The 16393-nt window shown below is 53.6% G+C and overlaps 2 protein-coding genes across 6 annotated transcripts; one reads left to right on the top strand and one right to left on the bottom strand.

The window, feature by feature from the left end:
• Positions 1-359: 359 nt before the first annotated feature.
• TPM2 (tropomyosin 2) lies at positions 360-7910 on the top strand. 4 transcript variants are annotated; one of them, XM_036856059.1, is made up of 9 exons: positions 360-694; positions 1133-1258; positions 4164-4297; positions 4396-4513; positions 4611-4681; positions 4821-4896; positions 5397-5459; positions 5618-5687; positions 7764-7910. In XM_036856059.1, exons 1-9 carry the CDS (start codon positions 581-583, stop codon positions 7844-7846), a joined length of 855 nt encoding a protein of 284 aa, XP_036711954.1. In that variant the 5' UTR covers positions 360-580; the 3' UTR covers positions 7847-7910. The 4 variants fall into 4 exon arrangements, with proteins under 4 accessions (XP_036711954.1, XP_036711953.1, XP_036711952.1 ...); XM_036856058.1 differs by having other exon boundaries at positions 396-694; positions 6656-7907; XM_036856057.1 differs by lacking the exon at positions 4821-4896 and adding an exon at positions 5141-5216 and having other exon boundaries at positions 397-694; positions 7764-7907.
• Positions 7911-8833: 923 nt separating this feature from the next.
• On the bottom strand, positions 8834-16350 carry CA9 (carbonic anhydrase 9). 2 transcript variants are annotated; one of them, XM_036856785.1, is made up of 11 exons: positions 14211-16350; positions 13314-13343; positions 12890-13060; positions 12614-12756; positions 12440-12532; positions 11288-11354; positions 10229-10386; positions 9877-10021; positions 9720-9746; positions 9192-9273; positions 8834-9060 (listed from the first exon to the last, which is right to left on the bottom strand). In XM_036856785.1, exons 1-11 carry the CDS (start codon positions 14575-14577, stop codon positions 8994-8996), a joined length of 1350 nt encoding a protein of 449 aa, XP_036712680.1. In that variant the 5' UTR covers positions 14578-16350; the 3' UTR covers positions 8834-8993. The 2 variants fall into 2 exon arrangements, with proteins under 2 accessions (XP_036712680.1, XP_036712681.1); XM_036856786.1 differs by lacking the exon at positions 12440-12532 and having other exon boundaries at positions 14211-16349.
• Between the last annotated feature and the right edge of the window lie 43 nt (positions 16351-16393).

Below are 16393 nucleotides of genomic sequence, written 5' to 3'. Positions count from 1 at the left end.
GATTTGCATGAAACTTCTAAATTAAGCGCAGCGGCTGCTGCAGCTGAGGGGGGGGACACTCCGGTCCTTGCGCCCGGGCAGCTGCTGTGAGCTCAAACCCCGAAATAGCCCCAGGGCCCCCAGCCGCAGCTGCCACTGGGCCGGGCTGTCACTCAGAAGAAGCGCGGAGCCCCCAGCCCCAGGGTCCCCTCTCCTCTGTAACGCTACGGTTTTTTCTTTCGGCAGACTCTCCATCTACTTTCCCTTCCGACGGCCGGGGGGAGGAGGGGTGGGAGGGGGGGAAGGGAGGGGGAGAGGCGGAGCCCCGAGGGGGCGGTCCCGAGGGGGTGGGCGCAGGGGGTGGCCGCGCCCCCCGACCCTGCAGTGCTTCTGCCCCTACAAGGTTTGGGCTGCGGTGGGGGAGGGTCCTGGCCCCCGGCTCCGCCCGGTCCCTCCCCGCCTTTTAGGCGCCCGCGCGGCTGGGACATCCCAGTCCCGGTTGGTCCTCCTCGCCCGCCACCCGTGCGACCATCCGCGCAGCCAGCCCAGTCAGCCCGGTCCACCACACAGCCCGCCGGCCGGCCGGTCTCCCACCGCAACCATGGACGCCATCAAGAAGAAGATGCAGATGCTAAAGCTGGACAAGGAGAATGCCATCGACCGCGCTGAGCAGGCCGAGGCCGACAAGAAGCAAGCTGAGGACCGCTGCAAGCAGGTGGGGGCCCCAGGCCCGGCGCAACCCCCGCCGCCACCCCACGATGAGGGTGGGGTAGGCCCTGCCCGGTGCCCCCTCAGCCTCTGGCCTGATGTCCAAGGCTCTCTACTGTCCAGTGTGAGGGCTGCTGGGCCTTCACAGTACCCCCCAGGGCCCTAGCCAGAGCCACGCTTCATCTCACCCACCATAGCCTGGGGAGCCCGGGTCCCCCCCTTTCCACTCCTGCCCTTGCAGAGCCATGATGGCCCTTGCTCCTTGGGGTTGGAAGCTCTCTCTCCACTCCTGCCAGGTCCCTACGACACCCCTGGCTGCACTGTCCCTCCTCTGCTATCCCTCTTCCTCCCTGACAGCCTCTACATATCTCTTAGTACCCCCTCACACGCACCCCTGCCTCCTTCCTGGGCCTGGGCCTGGCTGACTGAGGCCTTTCTCTCCCAGCTGGAGGAGGAGCAGCAGGCCCTCCAGAAGAAGCTGAAAGGGACGGAGGACGAGGTGGAAAAGTATTCTGAATCAGTGAAGGATGCCCAGGAGAAACTGGAGCAGGCTGAGAAGAAAGCCACCGATGTGAGTGTGGACCTGGGGGACGGTGGGAGAGTTAGTGCACTGGGAGGGGTCCCAGACATGGGGATGGAGGGGACCTTCAGCACCAGGACAGAAACCGTTTCCTCGCAGGAACCCAGGCTAGGGCAAAAGCTGGCACAAATAATCCAAGACAGTGGGTAAATCAAAACCACTTCCCACTTCCCCCAGAGGACACAGTGTTGTAATTCCGTTTGGTTCCAGCTCTTAGCGTGTACAGTGACCAAGCAATGAGTCACCGTGGGGGTGGGTGGTACAAGAATTTACCATCCATCTCAACTAATCCTCCAGCTGAAAATGGAGAGGAGCCTGCAGCTACCTTTTTGGGGTGCGGGTTGTGGCTGTAGGCGCCGTTGGGCAGGCGGAGGGGAGAGGAGTTCAAAGAGGGGCCCTGACTTGACCTACAGCCCCAGGGGGCCATTAGAAATTCCCTGGCCTTGACTTCTGGCTCCAGCGGCCCTGCTATGCACTGGAGCGCCAGCTCAGGTTCTGTCGGTCCCTCGCTTACCCTCATTAAGCTCTCGGCCTCGAGACCATGGCAGGCCACGGGGCAGAGGGACAGAGCCACAAACGCCACGGCAGCCACCTTGGCAAGTTCCGCTCACTCGGACATTTCTCTGCCCACCCCCCACCCCTAACCAGACTTCTCCACCTCCTGCCATTCCCAAACCACCGCCCCCCCCCGAGGTAGGAGAACGGCCATCAGACTTTGGACATGGTACTTTCTCTGCCTCATGCTCCCCGTTTTCCTTCCACCCAGGATTAAGTTTAAGATGAGCCTGCGGTTGGGTGGATGGGGGGATTCACATACGCACGGTCTGAACATCCGAGATCAGAGATGAGATTACTGTTCGTATTGACCATTATCCTTGTTCCCCATCCCCCCTAGCCCCAAGGTTGGTTTCTCTGACCTCCAGCCTTAGGTTTTGGTTCTTCACCAGACCTGGCACTTGGGAGGGAACTGACCTGCAGCTGCTAGTGAAGACGACCCTGGGCATCTGACACTCTATAAATAACTGAGGCCCAGTGCAGCTGGAGTAAGGACTGGAAACCCAAGGAGCTAGGTGGGGGCTGGAGGGAGGAGGGGAAGACAGGGACAGAGCTGGGGAAGCAGGGCAGCAGCACCAGTAGAAGATAGGAAACGGTGCCCAAACATTGTGTGACCGTGAACACAGCACTTAACTTACACGGTGCCTCAGTTTCTCCTTTCTCTCTTGCTTCTCATTTGTGCAGTGGGGATGGCACTGCCTGTCCTGCGGTTAGAGGGCAGCATCCGTAACTGGGAAGAACTTGAGAAGCAGAAAATGGCAGAAGTCATTCCTGTGATGCGGGCCCCAGGACTTCCCAGATTCTCCAAAGTCATTTGTCACCCCACTACCATGACGAGTTTCCCTTTTACAGAGTCTCATCTCTCTCTAGAATAGACCTCCAGTATCCCCCAGAGTCATTCTTCCCAACCCCAGTGCTGTCCCAGAATCCTTCCACACTGAGTCATATGGCCCTGTGCCCAGGATGGGCTCTTGTCACTCTAGGTGGCCTTCAGCACCTGGAGGATAAGCTGCAACTACTTTCTATATATGGTGTTGTTTCCCCTGCCCTACACTATCACTCAGGACCTGCTTTCTACTCCCTCTACCCCCAGTGCTGCCACCCATCTCTTCCCTCTCACTCTCTTCTTCCCCTACACTGGTCCTTTCTCCTTTCCAATCCTAAATCTCGGGGTTTCTGTGTTTTGTCCTTGAGGGAGAGACAAGGGATAACCTAACGTTATGGGGTGTGGACTCTGCAGGCACACATTCAGTTGCTTTCTGCATATTATTTTACTATTTCCCAAGATTGCTTATCATCAGAATCCCTTGGAAGCTTTAAAAAAAAAAAAAAAGATGGAAAGATTTCCAAGCCCCTGCCCTGGAGATCTCAGTTCAGTGGCTCCAGCATGGAGCTAGAGAACCTGGTATTTTTTATACACCTCCCAGATGATCCTGTTATTAATCCAGCATTAGAAGCACTGCATTATCTCAGAACAGCCTACAGAGTAGGAACTGCTATTGTCAACTCCAATTTAAAAAGGAGGAAACTGAGGCTTAGAGAGACTAAATAAGTTACCCAAGGTCACACAAGTAGCTCAAAGACAACAGTGTCACTCAGAGCTGACGCTCTTAACACAAAGTTGCACTACTTCTCTCATTTTCCTTTATTGGGGCCCTTCTTGCTCTGTCCTCTTTCTCAAGGTATCGTCTGTTTCTGTGCACGTTCTCCAAAACCACCATGATTTTGCCTCTGTACTGCAGGATCGGTGGCTGCAGGGTCAGTGTGATCTGCCACTCACACTGCCCTTGCACCGACCCCACTTGCCTTGGGCATTGGCAGGGAGCCCCTTGGTACAGCCTAGGGAGTCCTAAATAGGCCTGGCTTGCCTCCAGAGCCTCCCGCTAGGAGTCTGCCTGGCAGCGACTGACATCACAGAGCTTGATTCTGTGATTGGCGGTTTTTAGCAGCACTGCAGTCTGGTTGGCCTGATTCTTCCCCACCCCTTGCTTGGGCCAGGCTCTGCTGAGGAGGAGTCAGGGCTGCCTCAGACCTGGTCCCAGCAGTTGGAGGGCTCTCAGGAGGGATGGAGGGATTTGTGTGCAGATAACCATTGGAGATTATGCACCGTGCTAGAAGAGGCCCTGTAGCAGGGGAGTGGAGCTTGTCCAGGAGGGCATGTTTTGGGCTGGAGCACAGAGTCTGCACAGAAGATGGTTGGTTTGGGGGAAAAAAAATAGGTTGAAAGTCTGGAGGCCAGGAAGCCTAGGTTCGTTCTGACAAGAATCTTAACCATCCTCTGAAGCCTCTCTGATCCTCAAGGCAGACAAAGCCTTTCTGACCTCTGACCTTTGACTCACAGGCTGAGGCAGATGTGGCCTCCCTGAACCGCCGCATTCAGCTGGTAGAGGAGGAGTTGGACCGGGCGCAGGAGCGCCTGGCTACAGCCCTGCAAAAGCTGGAGGAGGCTGAGAAGGCAGCTGATGAGAGTGAGAGGTGGGCAGGGGGTTCCTCAGAGGGTGGACCGGGGAGGGGGCTGGGAGCCTGTCTCTGCTGGTCCTAACCCGACCCCTACCCCTCTCCCTGCCTCTCAGAGGAATGAAGGTCATCGAAAACCGAGCTATGAAGGATGAGGAAAAGATGGAGCTGCAGGAGATGCAGCTGAAGGAGGCCAAGCACATCGCTGAAGATTCAGACCGCAAATATGAGGAGGTGACAGCCCTGCCCCACTTCCTTCTCACTCCCAAGTCCCAGACACCCCCGGTCATTCACCATGGATCTCCTCCTCCTCTCTTCCCCATCCCCACAGGTGGCCAGGAAGCTAGTGATCCTGGAAGGAGAGCTGGAGCGCTCAGAAGAGAGAGCTGAGGTGGCTGAGAGGTAAGGACACCGCAGGGTGGCAAGTGAAACTCGGCTTGAGCCCATGGCTCTGGGGCAGTCTGCACAGTGGGGAGGCAGTTTCCCAGGCGTGGGACCACAGGGACAGGTCCTGCCTCTGACCCCTACCTGCTGCCCCCAGCCGAGCCAGGCAGCTGGAGGAGGAACTGCGAACCATGGACCAGGCCCTCAAGTCCCTGACGGCCTCAGAGGAGGAGGTAGTCACCTCTCTGGACCTTTCTGGGCAATGGCACCTTCTCTAGGCTCACCTTCCCCTCCATCTCAGGCTGCTCTCTCTCACCTGCTGGGGGTCGGGAAGGGCCTGGGGCTCCTAAACTCTGCCTGCTGTCACTCTCACAACTTTGCTCTTCTCTTCTCTCCTCCACCCCTCCCCCACTGTGCCATCTCCGCTGTCTCCCCCACTGTGCCCTCACACCCCACCCTGCCACACACCCCCTGCAGTAAATGTGGGGACCTAGAGGAGGAGCTGAAAATTGTTACCAACAACTTGAAATCCCTGGAAGCCCAAGCGGACAAGGTAGAGGGGGATAGAGGGGCAGTGAGGATGGGGTCCTTCAGGGGAGGGAGGCGATGGGCCCAGGCAGGGCAGGGCCGGATGTTTGATGGAGACAAAATCAGGAGTAGCCTGTGGGGCTCCGTGGAGAAATGAAGGACTTGTGGAGGCGATGAACTGATGGCATGTGTCTGTCCCTAAAAGTATTCCAGCAAAGAAGATAAATATGAAGAGGAGATCAAAGTGCTGGAGGAGAAGCTAAAGGAGGTGAGAGTCCTTCCAGTCCAAACCCCCCTCAAGCCCCCCAGTACCCGCCAGAGACCTCCTGTGGCAGGGGATTTGGGGACAGGGATGGAAGAGAAGGTTGATAGTGTCTGGGATGGCCTAAGCTCTTGTCATTTTCCCCATCTTGCCTTTATGCCCAGGCTGAGACCCGAGCGGAGTTTGCCGAAAGGTCGGTGGCAAAGTTGGAGAAAACCATTGACGACCTGGAAGGTAAAAGGGATATTCCTCTGTACCCCGGAACCTTTGAAAATAGGTCCATACTCCCCATGACTTATCTTCCCATCCCATGATACTTGCCAGTGGTAAATTAGGGTTGGACCACCTAGGACTCCACGGACTCTGGCGGTCTGTGCCTCCCATCCAAGTAGACGTAGCCCCGTCAACTCCAGTGCTTCTCAAACTTGAGCGAGCATGAAAGTCCCCTCAGAGTTTTTAAAACACAGATTCCTGGGTCCTCCTCTGAAGTGACTGCTGACTTCGGGCTGAGTCTGTGTCTAACAAGCTCCCTGGTAACGCTGATGGCTGCTGGTCCTCACACCACACTGAGTAGCACTGATCTAGACAATTCTGTTTCCAAGTGCAGCAACTTCTTCATTAAATAGAGAGCTGTTTGGTTTAATATCTAGGTTTTCATGATAACATTAATGGAAAATACTTTTTGAAGCTAGATTTGGTGAAAACAAACATCCAGGCATTTGCTAGTCTGTAGCTACTTCTCACTGTTACCGACAACACTGTGCCTAAAACTGTCTTTCCTTTTTACTTCACTTTCATAACTCCCTCTTCTCTTGCTTCCAGCCTTCTCAGGCAAGCCTCAGTTTTCTCTCCAACTTTAGGACTTTAGAACCTTCTGGCTTGAGCGCCCTCCCCTTGAAGCAAGCACTCCTGCTTATGCAAAGGACTGTGCCCCCAGGCCCCTGGGGGAAGCAGGAGCTCCTGGGGGGAAGCACCAGTTTGGGGTACAGAGAAGAGCAAAAGACATAGGGGTACAGAGAGGGGAGGAGGGGGCCCTGACAGCTGTCCAGCCTGTTCTCTGGCCTGTCTCTCTCACTCCATCTTCGTCCACCTCTCTCTGATTCTTGTTCTCTCTTTCCATTACCCTCTCTCCTTCCATTCCTCTTTCCCTCCATTCCCTCTCCCCACACTCCCACCTGGCCCCCCTCCCCTGGACCCCCCAGACGAAGTCTATGCACAGAAGATGAAGTACAAGGCCATCAGCGAGGAGCTGGACAACGCACTCAACGACATCACCTCCCTCTGAGCCTCTCACCAGTGTGGCCCGTGGCCCCTTCTCTCTTCTCCTTTCCATTCTCTGTATGGGGAGGGGGGCAAGCAGGAGGAGCAGAAATTGCCAACATTGCACAGCCAGGCTGGACGCAGCCTAGGAGAGCCCCTGTCACAGCTGCTGCCCACCCTGGCATTTGCTTCATCCTTCTATATCCATCCACTCCTTCCTCTACCCGCCAGCCTCTCCCGCTCTCTGCTGCTTAATAAACTCAACTTGGTCTCCACGCTGTTTTCCTGCCCTCCAGAGAGCACTTCCATCACCCCCACAGAGCACTGGTTCACTGCTGAGACCCTGGCTCCTACGGGCACCCCTGATCTTGTGACCCTCCTCCCCTACTGAGCTCACCCACAAAACACTGTGGCCCACACCGGAACCCCCTCTGCATGACTCTCACTGCTGCATGTGGGCACGTATGACCACGTCAGTCAACCACGGGCCCTCTGGTGCCTCTGAGACACACGCCCTTCTACAGACCCAGGCATGTCACTGCCCTTGGAGCGTTCAAGCTGTGATTCCAGGATCTAAAAGAATGACTGGAAGGGAAGTGGAATGGTGAGGTGCAGGGGAGGGGCGAGAAGGTTGTGAATGGTCTGGGATGAAGTTTGGAAAGACACTGGATGGCAGCACCATGGGGCTTTCGCTGCAGGTCTGTTTTCTGCCTCGAGTCTGTCTGTCTGTCTGTCTGACACTCCCTTTCCTGGCTCAGTCTTTGTCTTTCCTCCTGCTTCCAACTCTCTTCAACCTTTTAAAGAAGGAGGGTAAATTAGTTTATGACTCAGGCCTTCCCATCCCACCTCCTTGGCCCTGAAGCCTTGAGTGAGGCGTCCCTGTCTGCCTTGTTCAGTCCATCCATTTGTCCCACCTACAGGGTCCTCAGATCCCTGAATGTTTGGGTCTTCCTGTGTCTCCAACCCACTCCGTGTCTATTTGTCACATCCCCTGTCCATGCCTCCCCATGTTTCTCCCCGCCCCACCTCACGGGTTGCTTCCCCTCACAGAGACCTTGGCCAGTGCCAAGGAGGAGAACGTGGAGATCCACCAGACCCTCGACCAGACCCTGCTGGAGCTCAACAACCTGTGAGGGCTGGCCCTGCCCCCAGCCAGGCTACAGTTGCCACCGAATAAAACTGATGTTACCAGCATCACGGGGCCCTTTAAGCCTTTCTTGGGTGTTGGGGATGGTGGTGGTGGTTTTCCAAAGTGGAGAAGGTGGGGAGGATGCCTCAGGGGAAGAGTGGAGTTGGAAGGACCCCTGAATGAGCCAGAGGGGTGGGGCACTGGGCCTACTGAGGAGGGGTTGTGAACAGGCTGTGTGAAGCAGAGAAGCCTGGCAGGGCTGGGGGGACATCTGGCCCTTACTCCCCACAGAGCAAAGGAGCTGCTGTCAGCGGCACTGCCCCATTCCAGCAAGCGGCTGGGCCGGACGGCACGACTGGAAGGCAAAGCTGCAAAGCTACATAGGTTTTACTTGAGCAGGGTGAAAACCCAAAAGCCTTAGTGTGATTTTAAGCCTAGAGACCAAGCCTGCCCACACACACACAGTCATTCCAACAATATCGGTCGTTTCTCCCTGCTTCCTGATAACATCTACATGAGGCAGAATCATGTCCCCCCACCAAAGATGTCCATACCCTAATCCTGTGAAATGTTACCGTACATGGGAAGGGGACTTTAGTTAAGCTAAGGATTTTGAGTTGGGGAGGTTATTCTAGGTTAACTGGGTAGGCCCAACATAATCACAAGGGTCCTTATAAGAGGGTGGCAAGAAGGTTAAAAGCAGTTGTAGGAGATGTGACAAAGGAAGCAAGAGATTGGAGTGATGCAAGGAAGGGGCCACAAGCCAAGGAATGCTTGGCTTCTAGAAGCTGAAAAAGGCAAGAAAATATCCTCTCCTCAGGAGTGTCCAGAAGGAACCAGCTCTGCCAACACCTTGACTTTAGCCCATAAGATTCATTTTGAACATCTGACCTCTAGAACTCTTAAGAGAATAAATTTCCGTTACCACTGTTTGTGGTAATTTGTTACAGCAGCAATAGGAAATGAATACACCATCCTGTTGATTTGGGGAACAAGGATATGCCTTCCACAGATTTTATTAGAAATATTTATTTTAAAAAAATATCTTTGGAGGTTTAAAAGGAAGTAGTGTAATGGGCAGGACAAAGTCTCCAGCTCCCCCTCAGATTCCTCTGGCCAGCTTCTCTGCACATTCTCCAAGTTGCAGGCCTCTAGGCAACAGTCTCCGTGACCTCTGCCGGGTGGTAGCTGACACTTCCTTTGGTCCCACTTGGGTGTCTACACAACAGGGAACCCTAATCAGAAATCTCACCAAGGATGAGCTCATTTGCATGCAGTTTGCATGAAGCTGTTCTGGACTCCACTTGGGGAGCAGGGGCTGGGCCTAAGGGAGAGGGTTAGTAAAATACCTTTGCTGCCTTCTCATTTGCACAAGGAAGGCGATGCCGGTAACAGCAAAGAGAAGGCCAAAAACCAGGGCCAGGATGTCTCCTGGAGGGAGGAGGAGAGAGACTGCCTCAGGGAGTGAAGAGGAGTCTGTGGGTTCTCTCAGAGCCTCTTCCACCTGTCCCCCACCCCTGCCCCAAGTTCTCCAGCTGCCCCCAGCGTCTCCGAATCCAGCAGAGGCCAGCAAAGGGATGGGGGTGGATACACAAGGAGGGGTAAGATAAGCACTTTTTTCCTCTCTAAAAACAAAATGAAAGAGGTTGTTTGGGAAGGAGGATGCAAGGAGATTTCTGGAGCTTCATTCTGACCAAATCTTGCACTGGGGACAACAGGGGAAGCCCCCTGCCTTGATTTGACACTATCCTATTGGGGTTGGAGTGTGTTCTGCAGAAATGGAGAGGTAGCAGTGGTGGTCCTGACTAGCCCCTGAGGCTGAGCGGCGCCAAGGGATGCCCCCAGCCTCAGGAACTAGAGGAGGGGCACAGACTCACCAGCAGCAAGACAGGAATTCAGGTGGACTGAGGAGAAAAAGGAGACATTAGAGCCAGGGGTTGTGATCACCAGTGACAGACAAATGAGGACACATGGGGAGGATGAGGGACCTGTGGCTGGGGGCAGGGGGCATGACATCAGTAGACAAAGCTGCACCTGGCTCAATGGTCCCAGGGCTGCTGTCCACTCCAGCAGGGAAGGAGGCCTCAATTATTCGCCCATTCAAAGGCTGTGTAGCTCGGAAGTTCAGCTGTAGCCGAGAGTCATCAGGTCCCCACAGGGAGTCAGAGAGGGTGTGGAGCTAGGGAGGTCAGCAGACAGTGGGGGTGGGCTCATGACACAGAAGCAAAAGGGTCACAGGCTTACAGCCAGCACCTCAGGAACCCACTGTCCACGTCCCCCTCATCCCCCACACGGCCGCTTCATCTCTTTATGCCTCCTCTTTCTCACCTCCACCTACAACCCTTTCCCCCTCATCCCCTCTGTCACCACCACATCCCAGCCCCACCTGCTTAGCGCTGAGCTTTACTGTCTGGTTGAACACAGTCCAGATGACTCCCTGAGCACAGGGGGGTGTGGTGAGAGACCCCTCATATCGGAAGTAGAGGCTGAGGTCAGAGGGCAGCAGTGCAGATACATCCAGTCCTGGGACCCAAGTCTCAGAGTCTGTGGAGAGGACCTGTGCTGGAGTCCCACATAGATTGACCCCCCCCGCCATACACACAACAAAGCTTTGGGGTACAGGAATACATTTTTATCTCCCAGAAGCCAAGCTGACTCAACTCCCTGAAACCACTTCTTCACTAGGTATATCCCTTCCCATAACTCAGCACAACAAGACATGACACTTCTTCACTAGGTGTATCCCTTCCCATAACTCAGCACAACAAGACATGACTCAGAAGAAAGTAAAAGGCTTTGGGGCTCACAGAGTGAGAGAATTGCTCCCCTGGCCCTCCCTCTGAGTCTTCACTCTTACTTTGCACACTGTGATAACATGCTGGAATGCAGATTTAAGCCCAGAGTAAATCAAAAGAGAAAATGAGTTGAATAACTTGTAAATAAATACCTATAACTTTAAAAACAGACACAAAACTCAAAAAACACAGTTCTTTCTAGTTTAGCAAAACTTAAGGTCCAGTTGGGCAAGTGAGGTTTAAAATGACCTAGAGTGACTGAGAAGGAAAGAAAGATTTCCAACAAAAGTATTTACAAATTTAAAATATTTGATGCTTATGAAGGAGTAATAGACAGCTCTCAGAAAAATTTTAGCTCTCCAGACTCAACCCCTTAAGTTCCAAACACTATTTTTTTGGTCTTATTTGGTTTTTGTCTTATCTTAGTTTCTGTTTGGTTTTTAAACATAAAGCCTGTGGCCAGCAGTTTGCCTTTGCCTGTTTGCCTGTGTTCGGCTTCATAGTTATTATCAAGGTCACAGTAGGCCAGTTCACATTTCAACCCCTCTCTGTGGGAGGGAGCCCTTCTCCATCCTCAGACCTGAGGCTCCCCAAGGGCGGTTCTTTATGAACAAGGGTATCAAGGGTAGTTGCCAAACCAACAAACTGACCTTCCTCGGCGATTTCTCCCAAATGTGACAGCAACTGCTCGTAGGCGCTGTTTTCTTCGGGGCCTTCCTAGGAGATGATAGTGCAAGATGGATTCATACATGTATTTAGGGTCATGGCTGGAGGCCTGAAGGTGAGGTGGGTTCCCATAGTCCTCCCCCAGTTCCCAGCTCTGAGAATGCTGGGGGAACACAATATTTCATGTGTTATTACTCAAGGTCGATATACTCCTACTTTGCAAACTGACATAACTAGGCAGACTAGTTTTCAATGGCAAACTGGAGGAAGAGGAGGATGGTGGGTCACTTTACCAGGATACAAGGTTCTCAATGATGGGCTCTACTTACTTTTCCAATCTCACTCATCATTAACTCCACACACATTCTGTGTCCCCACCACAGAAAACCCCAATAACCTTTGTATTCATGTTACCTCTGCATTCACCTTAATAATTCATGTGTTTGAGTTTTGGAGCCAGGACATGCTATTTCCAAGGTGCTTCTCTGAACTTTGTGCTGTGAGGCTGGCTTTAATGAGTCAGGGAGGGAGTGAGCCTAACAGGGAGGGAGTGAGCCTAACAGGTGTTTCACCATCCACAGGTGTCTCACCATCCCTCCAACCTACTGGCCTCCTCTAATCATTGTGTATGTACTCTTGATCAGTACAGGTCCAAAGAGGTCACTAAATGCTTCTCTAGACAATATTGCATTTCGCAAAGGGGAAATTATGGGTTATAAGAGTATTAGAGAAATGACTCTTCCTGATGTCCATTCTACTGCATCTGCCATTCCCCGAATGGGCCATATTCTGAGTCTTTACATGTACTGTTCGCTCTGCATGGAATAACTCCTTTTCTTTCCCACTAGTGAAGGCTTCAAGTTTCACCTCCTCTGTGAGGCCTTCCCTGACTACCTTGTTGACTCTGCATCCTGTGTATATGTCTATCCTGTCAGCCTCCCTCACTGGCTGTGGGGAGACAAGGATCCACAGTTTCGAAATCTTTTGTTGGGGCCCAGCTCACAGTGGGTGTTAATGAAAGAACTAATGAGTAAATGAAGATGATAGCCAGGTGCGGGGTGGGGTCTCTGGGGCAAGCTACTCTGAGCCCGCCGAGGGCTGGGGAAGCAGGGGTGGGGGGCGTCCAGGGCTGGTACCTGCAGAAAGGCGGCCAGCACGGCCAAGCCCCCCGGGCGCCCCAAGGCCTCGTCAACTTTGGCAAATGCCGTGCTGAGGTGAACCACATGGATCTGGAGAGGACACGGTAGGAGTGGGCGAGATCCCCTACCCCGCGCCCCACTTCGACCCTCCGCGGACAGCTGCGCGCTCACCTCGGCAGGGAAACGGTGACCGCCAACCGTGTGCTCCGAGCCCGGGCGACCCGCAGCCCCCCAGTGCAGATGCAACTGCAGGGCCCGGTACTCCTGCCCGGGACCCAGGGCCATCTCCAGCCCGGGAGGCAGACTCAGCTGCACTGCGTGGTGAGAGGCAGGTGAGCCGGGCCCGCCCCTCTCTCCGGAGAGCGCGAGCCTAACTCCCAGACACAGTCCCTCATCCCCAGATAGCCTCCGCCCCTTCCCCGAGGCTCCGCCCCGAGACCGCCTCACCGGTGTGGCCATTGTTGCGCAGGCGCAGTTCTGGTTGTGGCGGGAGCTCAAAGCCAAGGAGTTCCAGGGGTCGCAGGGCTGGGCAAAACGCGGTGAGCTCTGGACGGATATCTACCGGGGATTGAAAACGGCCAGCGCAGGCGGGGGACACCTGGGGCCATGGCGGAGCGCCTGGAGTGGGAGAGTATGTACAGGAAGTTTGATGACAAGATCAGGAACTTTTAGGGAAGCTGAGTAGAAAAAGTGATGGGGTCGAGTCAGGAGGCATCCGAACGGGAGACAGAAAGAAGGGATGTGGAGGGAGAGAGGCAGCGGGTGGTGTCAGGGACTGGCAGACGTGGATGCGGGGGAAGAGGGCGCGGGGTGCGGGCATCAGCAGAGCTGGGTGCCCAGATTGGGTCTGTGCAGGGGGTGGGTGTCTCACCTCCATAACGCCAGTGACTGTGGTCATCCCCTGCATAAATGAGAAGAATGAAGAGGCTGATCTTTGAGCCCAGTCCCTCCCCAGCGGCCAAAAGGAGGTGGGTCTCCTTCACTAGCAGAGGTTCACAAACTCAGATGTCTTACAGAAGCGTAGCAGGTAACAGAAATGCCTGAAGCAGGCCAGGTGTAAAGCACTATAGATGGCAGCCAAATAAAACGCCACAGCTTGATGGGCCACACAAAGATCCTACTGGCCCCGGAGATACCAGTTTGCGACCACTGTCTTAGGGTCTGTAAAATGGGTGGAGGCCTCAGTTCCCAGGCCCAAATCAGTAGACCTTTTTCTCCCTTATTCATCCCTCCTCCCCACTCATCCTGTTCCCTTTCTGGTCTCCAGCTCGTTTTCCAGTTCCTGGCTTGAGAGTCAAGATACCAGGTTCCCCTACCTGCTGTTTCCTTAGTCCTAGGTCTCAGTTTCCTCATCTGTAGACTGAAGATGAGGTGATTTCTACAAGCCCTTCCTGCTGTTCCTCTGGTACACCCCCATCCTTCCTCTTCTCTCCCCTCATACTCTTAATTCTCTCCACCTTTGTTTTCTCTCCACATTCCTATTTTTCTCCTCTCCAGCCTCCCCGTTTCTTCTTTCCCATCTCTTCCTGCTTACCTCTCTCCATCTGTGCCCCTTTTTGTCTCCCCATCTGTGCCCCTTTTTGTCTCCCCATTTAGCTCTGAAAGGGGGTAAAGGGCTAGTGGCATGGGAGCCCCTGGGGTTGGGAAAAACTACCGTCAGAGTACAGGCTCCTCTCCTTCCCTGAATAATCCCTACCTGGGTTGGGGTTTAATGAGGGGAAGCATCAACCTCCTGGAGCCTAGATTTGCAGAGCTGATGACCACTTACCTTTTTTGTCTCTGTGGGCATTATTCTGGGGGCCTTGAGTATCCCTGGGAGTCTCAACAGTAGGTAGATCCTCTAACTTCAGAGAATCCTCTTCTCCTGCTTCAGTCTTCATTCCAGGTGGATCCAACTCTCCAGGTGGGTCCTCCTCTCCAGGTATATCCTCTTCACTGGGCAGGTCCTCCTCACCCAGTGGATCGTCTTCCCCAGATGAATCTCCTCCTGTGGTGGGAGCCTCCTGCATCCTGAGCAGGCTCTGGGGATGGGCAGGCACCAGGAGGAGCAGTAACAGCAGCAATTGCACAGCGGGGCCTGGGGCAGGGGCCGGGATCAACAGAGGGAGCCAGGGGCTGGGGCACAGGGAAGCCATGTGGCTGACTGTGGGGTGTCCCGGGACACGGTGTGTACGGGCTGTACGTGCATCAGAAACAGGAGCTGGATGGGGGAGGAGCAAGCCTAGAGGGGAGCAGACTGGCTCACAGAAGGCCCTTTTGTAGAGATGGAGCCGAAGCCCTGCAGGTCTGTCTGGCCCTGTGCCCCCTCCCTGATAGCAAAGTGGGCATGGGGTGGAGTGAGCGGCAGGTATGTGCGCAGGCAGAAGGTTATCAGGGTCATGGGCTCAGCCTGGAACCCAAGGCACCACCTGGCACTATACAGGTTCTCCCTGGCACTGCCCGGCTGCTCGCCAGCCAACCTCAGCTAACCCTGGCCTGCTTCCCAGTCCCAGGCAGCTGGGGCCCCCACGTCCTCTGACTGAGAGGGGAAGCAGCCCATATATACACCCCTGGCCCAGCCAGGGAGCAGGTGAAGGGGTAGGGCAAGCTGCTGGGGGAGTCTGGGGGTGGGAGGGTGGATGGATGGGTAGGTGGGAGGCGAATTTGAGAATGAATGGAAAACTGTATATACTTATGAGAGAGTCTGATAGGTTTAAACTGAACGTATTATTCATCATATTACACCTTTGCTCAAAAACCTTCATTGGCTTTCCACACTCTACCCAAGTATCTTCTATCTGCCCATCTTCTCCCTCTAGTTGACTTCCAAGTCCCTTCAAAATCTTACCAAAGAGACTTTTCCATCTTTTCTCCTACTACTCTCCCTCATACCCTAGCCAAATTAAACTATTCATTTTTTACCCAAACCTTTGACCACCTTTGTTCATTTAGTTCTCACTGCTGGGAATGCCTTTCACTCTTCTCTTTATTTAGCATCTACCGTATGTCAGGCACTGAGCTAATGGACTAGATGTATGGAAATGAATAAGACACAGTCCCTGTCCTGAGGAGCTTGCTCTCTTGTGAGTGAGGGCAAAAATTATCATAATATTTGGGGGAGAGAGATGAATTCTGCCTCAGAAAGTAATACAGAAGTAGGCAAAATTTGATCAGGGCTTAAAGAAGTAGCAGTTCAATTGGTTTAAAAAAAAATGGGGAAAATGGCATTCTGGGCAAAAGGGAGGCACCAAATATTTTGAGCAGAAGAATGACAGAATCCAAATCTCATTCTAGGTTATGTTGAAGGGTAGTGTGGAGCACAGATTGGAGGGGGAAAGTGGGTGCAAGGAGATGAATAGTGAGAGGACCCCAACAATGGGCTGGGATTCCCAGTCTGCCTATTCACTTAACATTTGGTAAGCTTCCTCCAGTCCTCCAGGCACTGTTCTAGACCCTAGGGATGCAGCATTGAACTGGAGAACAGCCTCTGCTGTTCTACAGCTCACATTCTAATAAGGCCCCTATGGCTTCAACAAACCAGAAGAGAGTAAGGCCATCTCAGGAGATTCTTATCTGGGGCTAACATTCAGTAGGTACATACACCAGTATGGTTGTATAGGTTAATTAAATATATTGAAATATTTATAATCTGGTTTGTAACTAGCCCCTAACTCCAGGGTGCTCCTGCTACCCCACTCCTCCCTAGGGACCGTCCTGACCTTATGAACTCACTAAAGAAGTAATGCTTGACACAGCAGGGGCTCCAGGACACCACTTGAATGCCCCAACCAGTTTCCACTCTGATAGGTCAGTACTTGTGCACGAATGCACCCACTAACATGTTAAACAGTTTTACTATCTCCTCTGTCTAAATCCCTTCTATTATTCAAGACTCAGCTCATACAACCACTATGGAGAACAGTATGGAGGTTCCTTAGAAAACTAAAAATAGAACTACTATATGATCCAGCA

Source organism: Balaenoptera musculus, chromosome 6, assembly GCF_009873245.2.
Source record: "Balaenoptera musculus isolate JJ_BM4_2016_0621 chromosome 6, mBalMus1.pri.v3, whole genome shotgun sequence".
Taxonomy (NCBI): domain Eukaryota; kingdom Metazoa; phylum Chordata; class Mammalia; order Artiodactyla; family Balaenopteridae; genus Balaenoptera; species Balaenoptera musculus.
The sequence above is the reverse complement of the archived record's forward strand: the minus strand, read 5'-3'. Positions and strand labels throughout refer to the sequence as shown.

Excerpts from the sequence above, each read along its gene's own strand:
- CA9 (XM_036856785.1), bottom strand. The coding sequence starts at position 14,577 with ATGGCTTCCCTGTGCCCCAGCCCCTGGCTCCCTCTGTTGATCCCGGCC. Across the intron at positions 13,344-14,210 it reads TGCCCACAGAGACAAAAAAG|GGGATGACCACAGTCACTGG; the intron begins GTAAGTGGTCAT and ends TCATTTATGCAG. Across the intron at positions 12,533-12,613 it reads GTCACCGTTTCCCTGCCGAG|ATCCATGTGGTTCACCTCAG; the intron begins GTGAGCGCGCAG and ends TGTCCTCTCCAG.
- TPM2 (XM_036856059.1), top strand. The coding sequence starts at position 581 with ATGGACGCCATCAAGAAGAAGATGCAGATGCTAAAGCTGGACAAGGAG. Across the intron at positions 1,259-4,163 it reads CTGAGAAGAAAGCCACCGAT|GCTGAGGCAGATGTGGCCTC; the intron begins GTGAGTGTGGAC and ends TTTGACTCACAG. Across the intron at positions 5,460-5,617 it reads TGGAGGAGAAGCTAAAGGAG|GCTGAGACCCGAGCGGAGTT; the intron begins GTGAGAGTCCTT and ends CTTTATGCCCAG.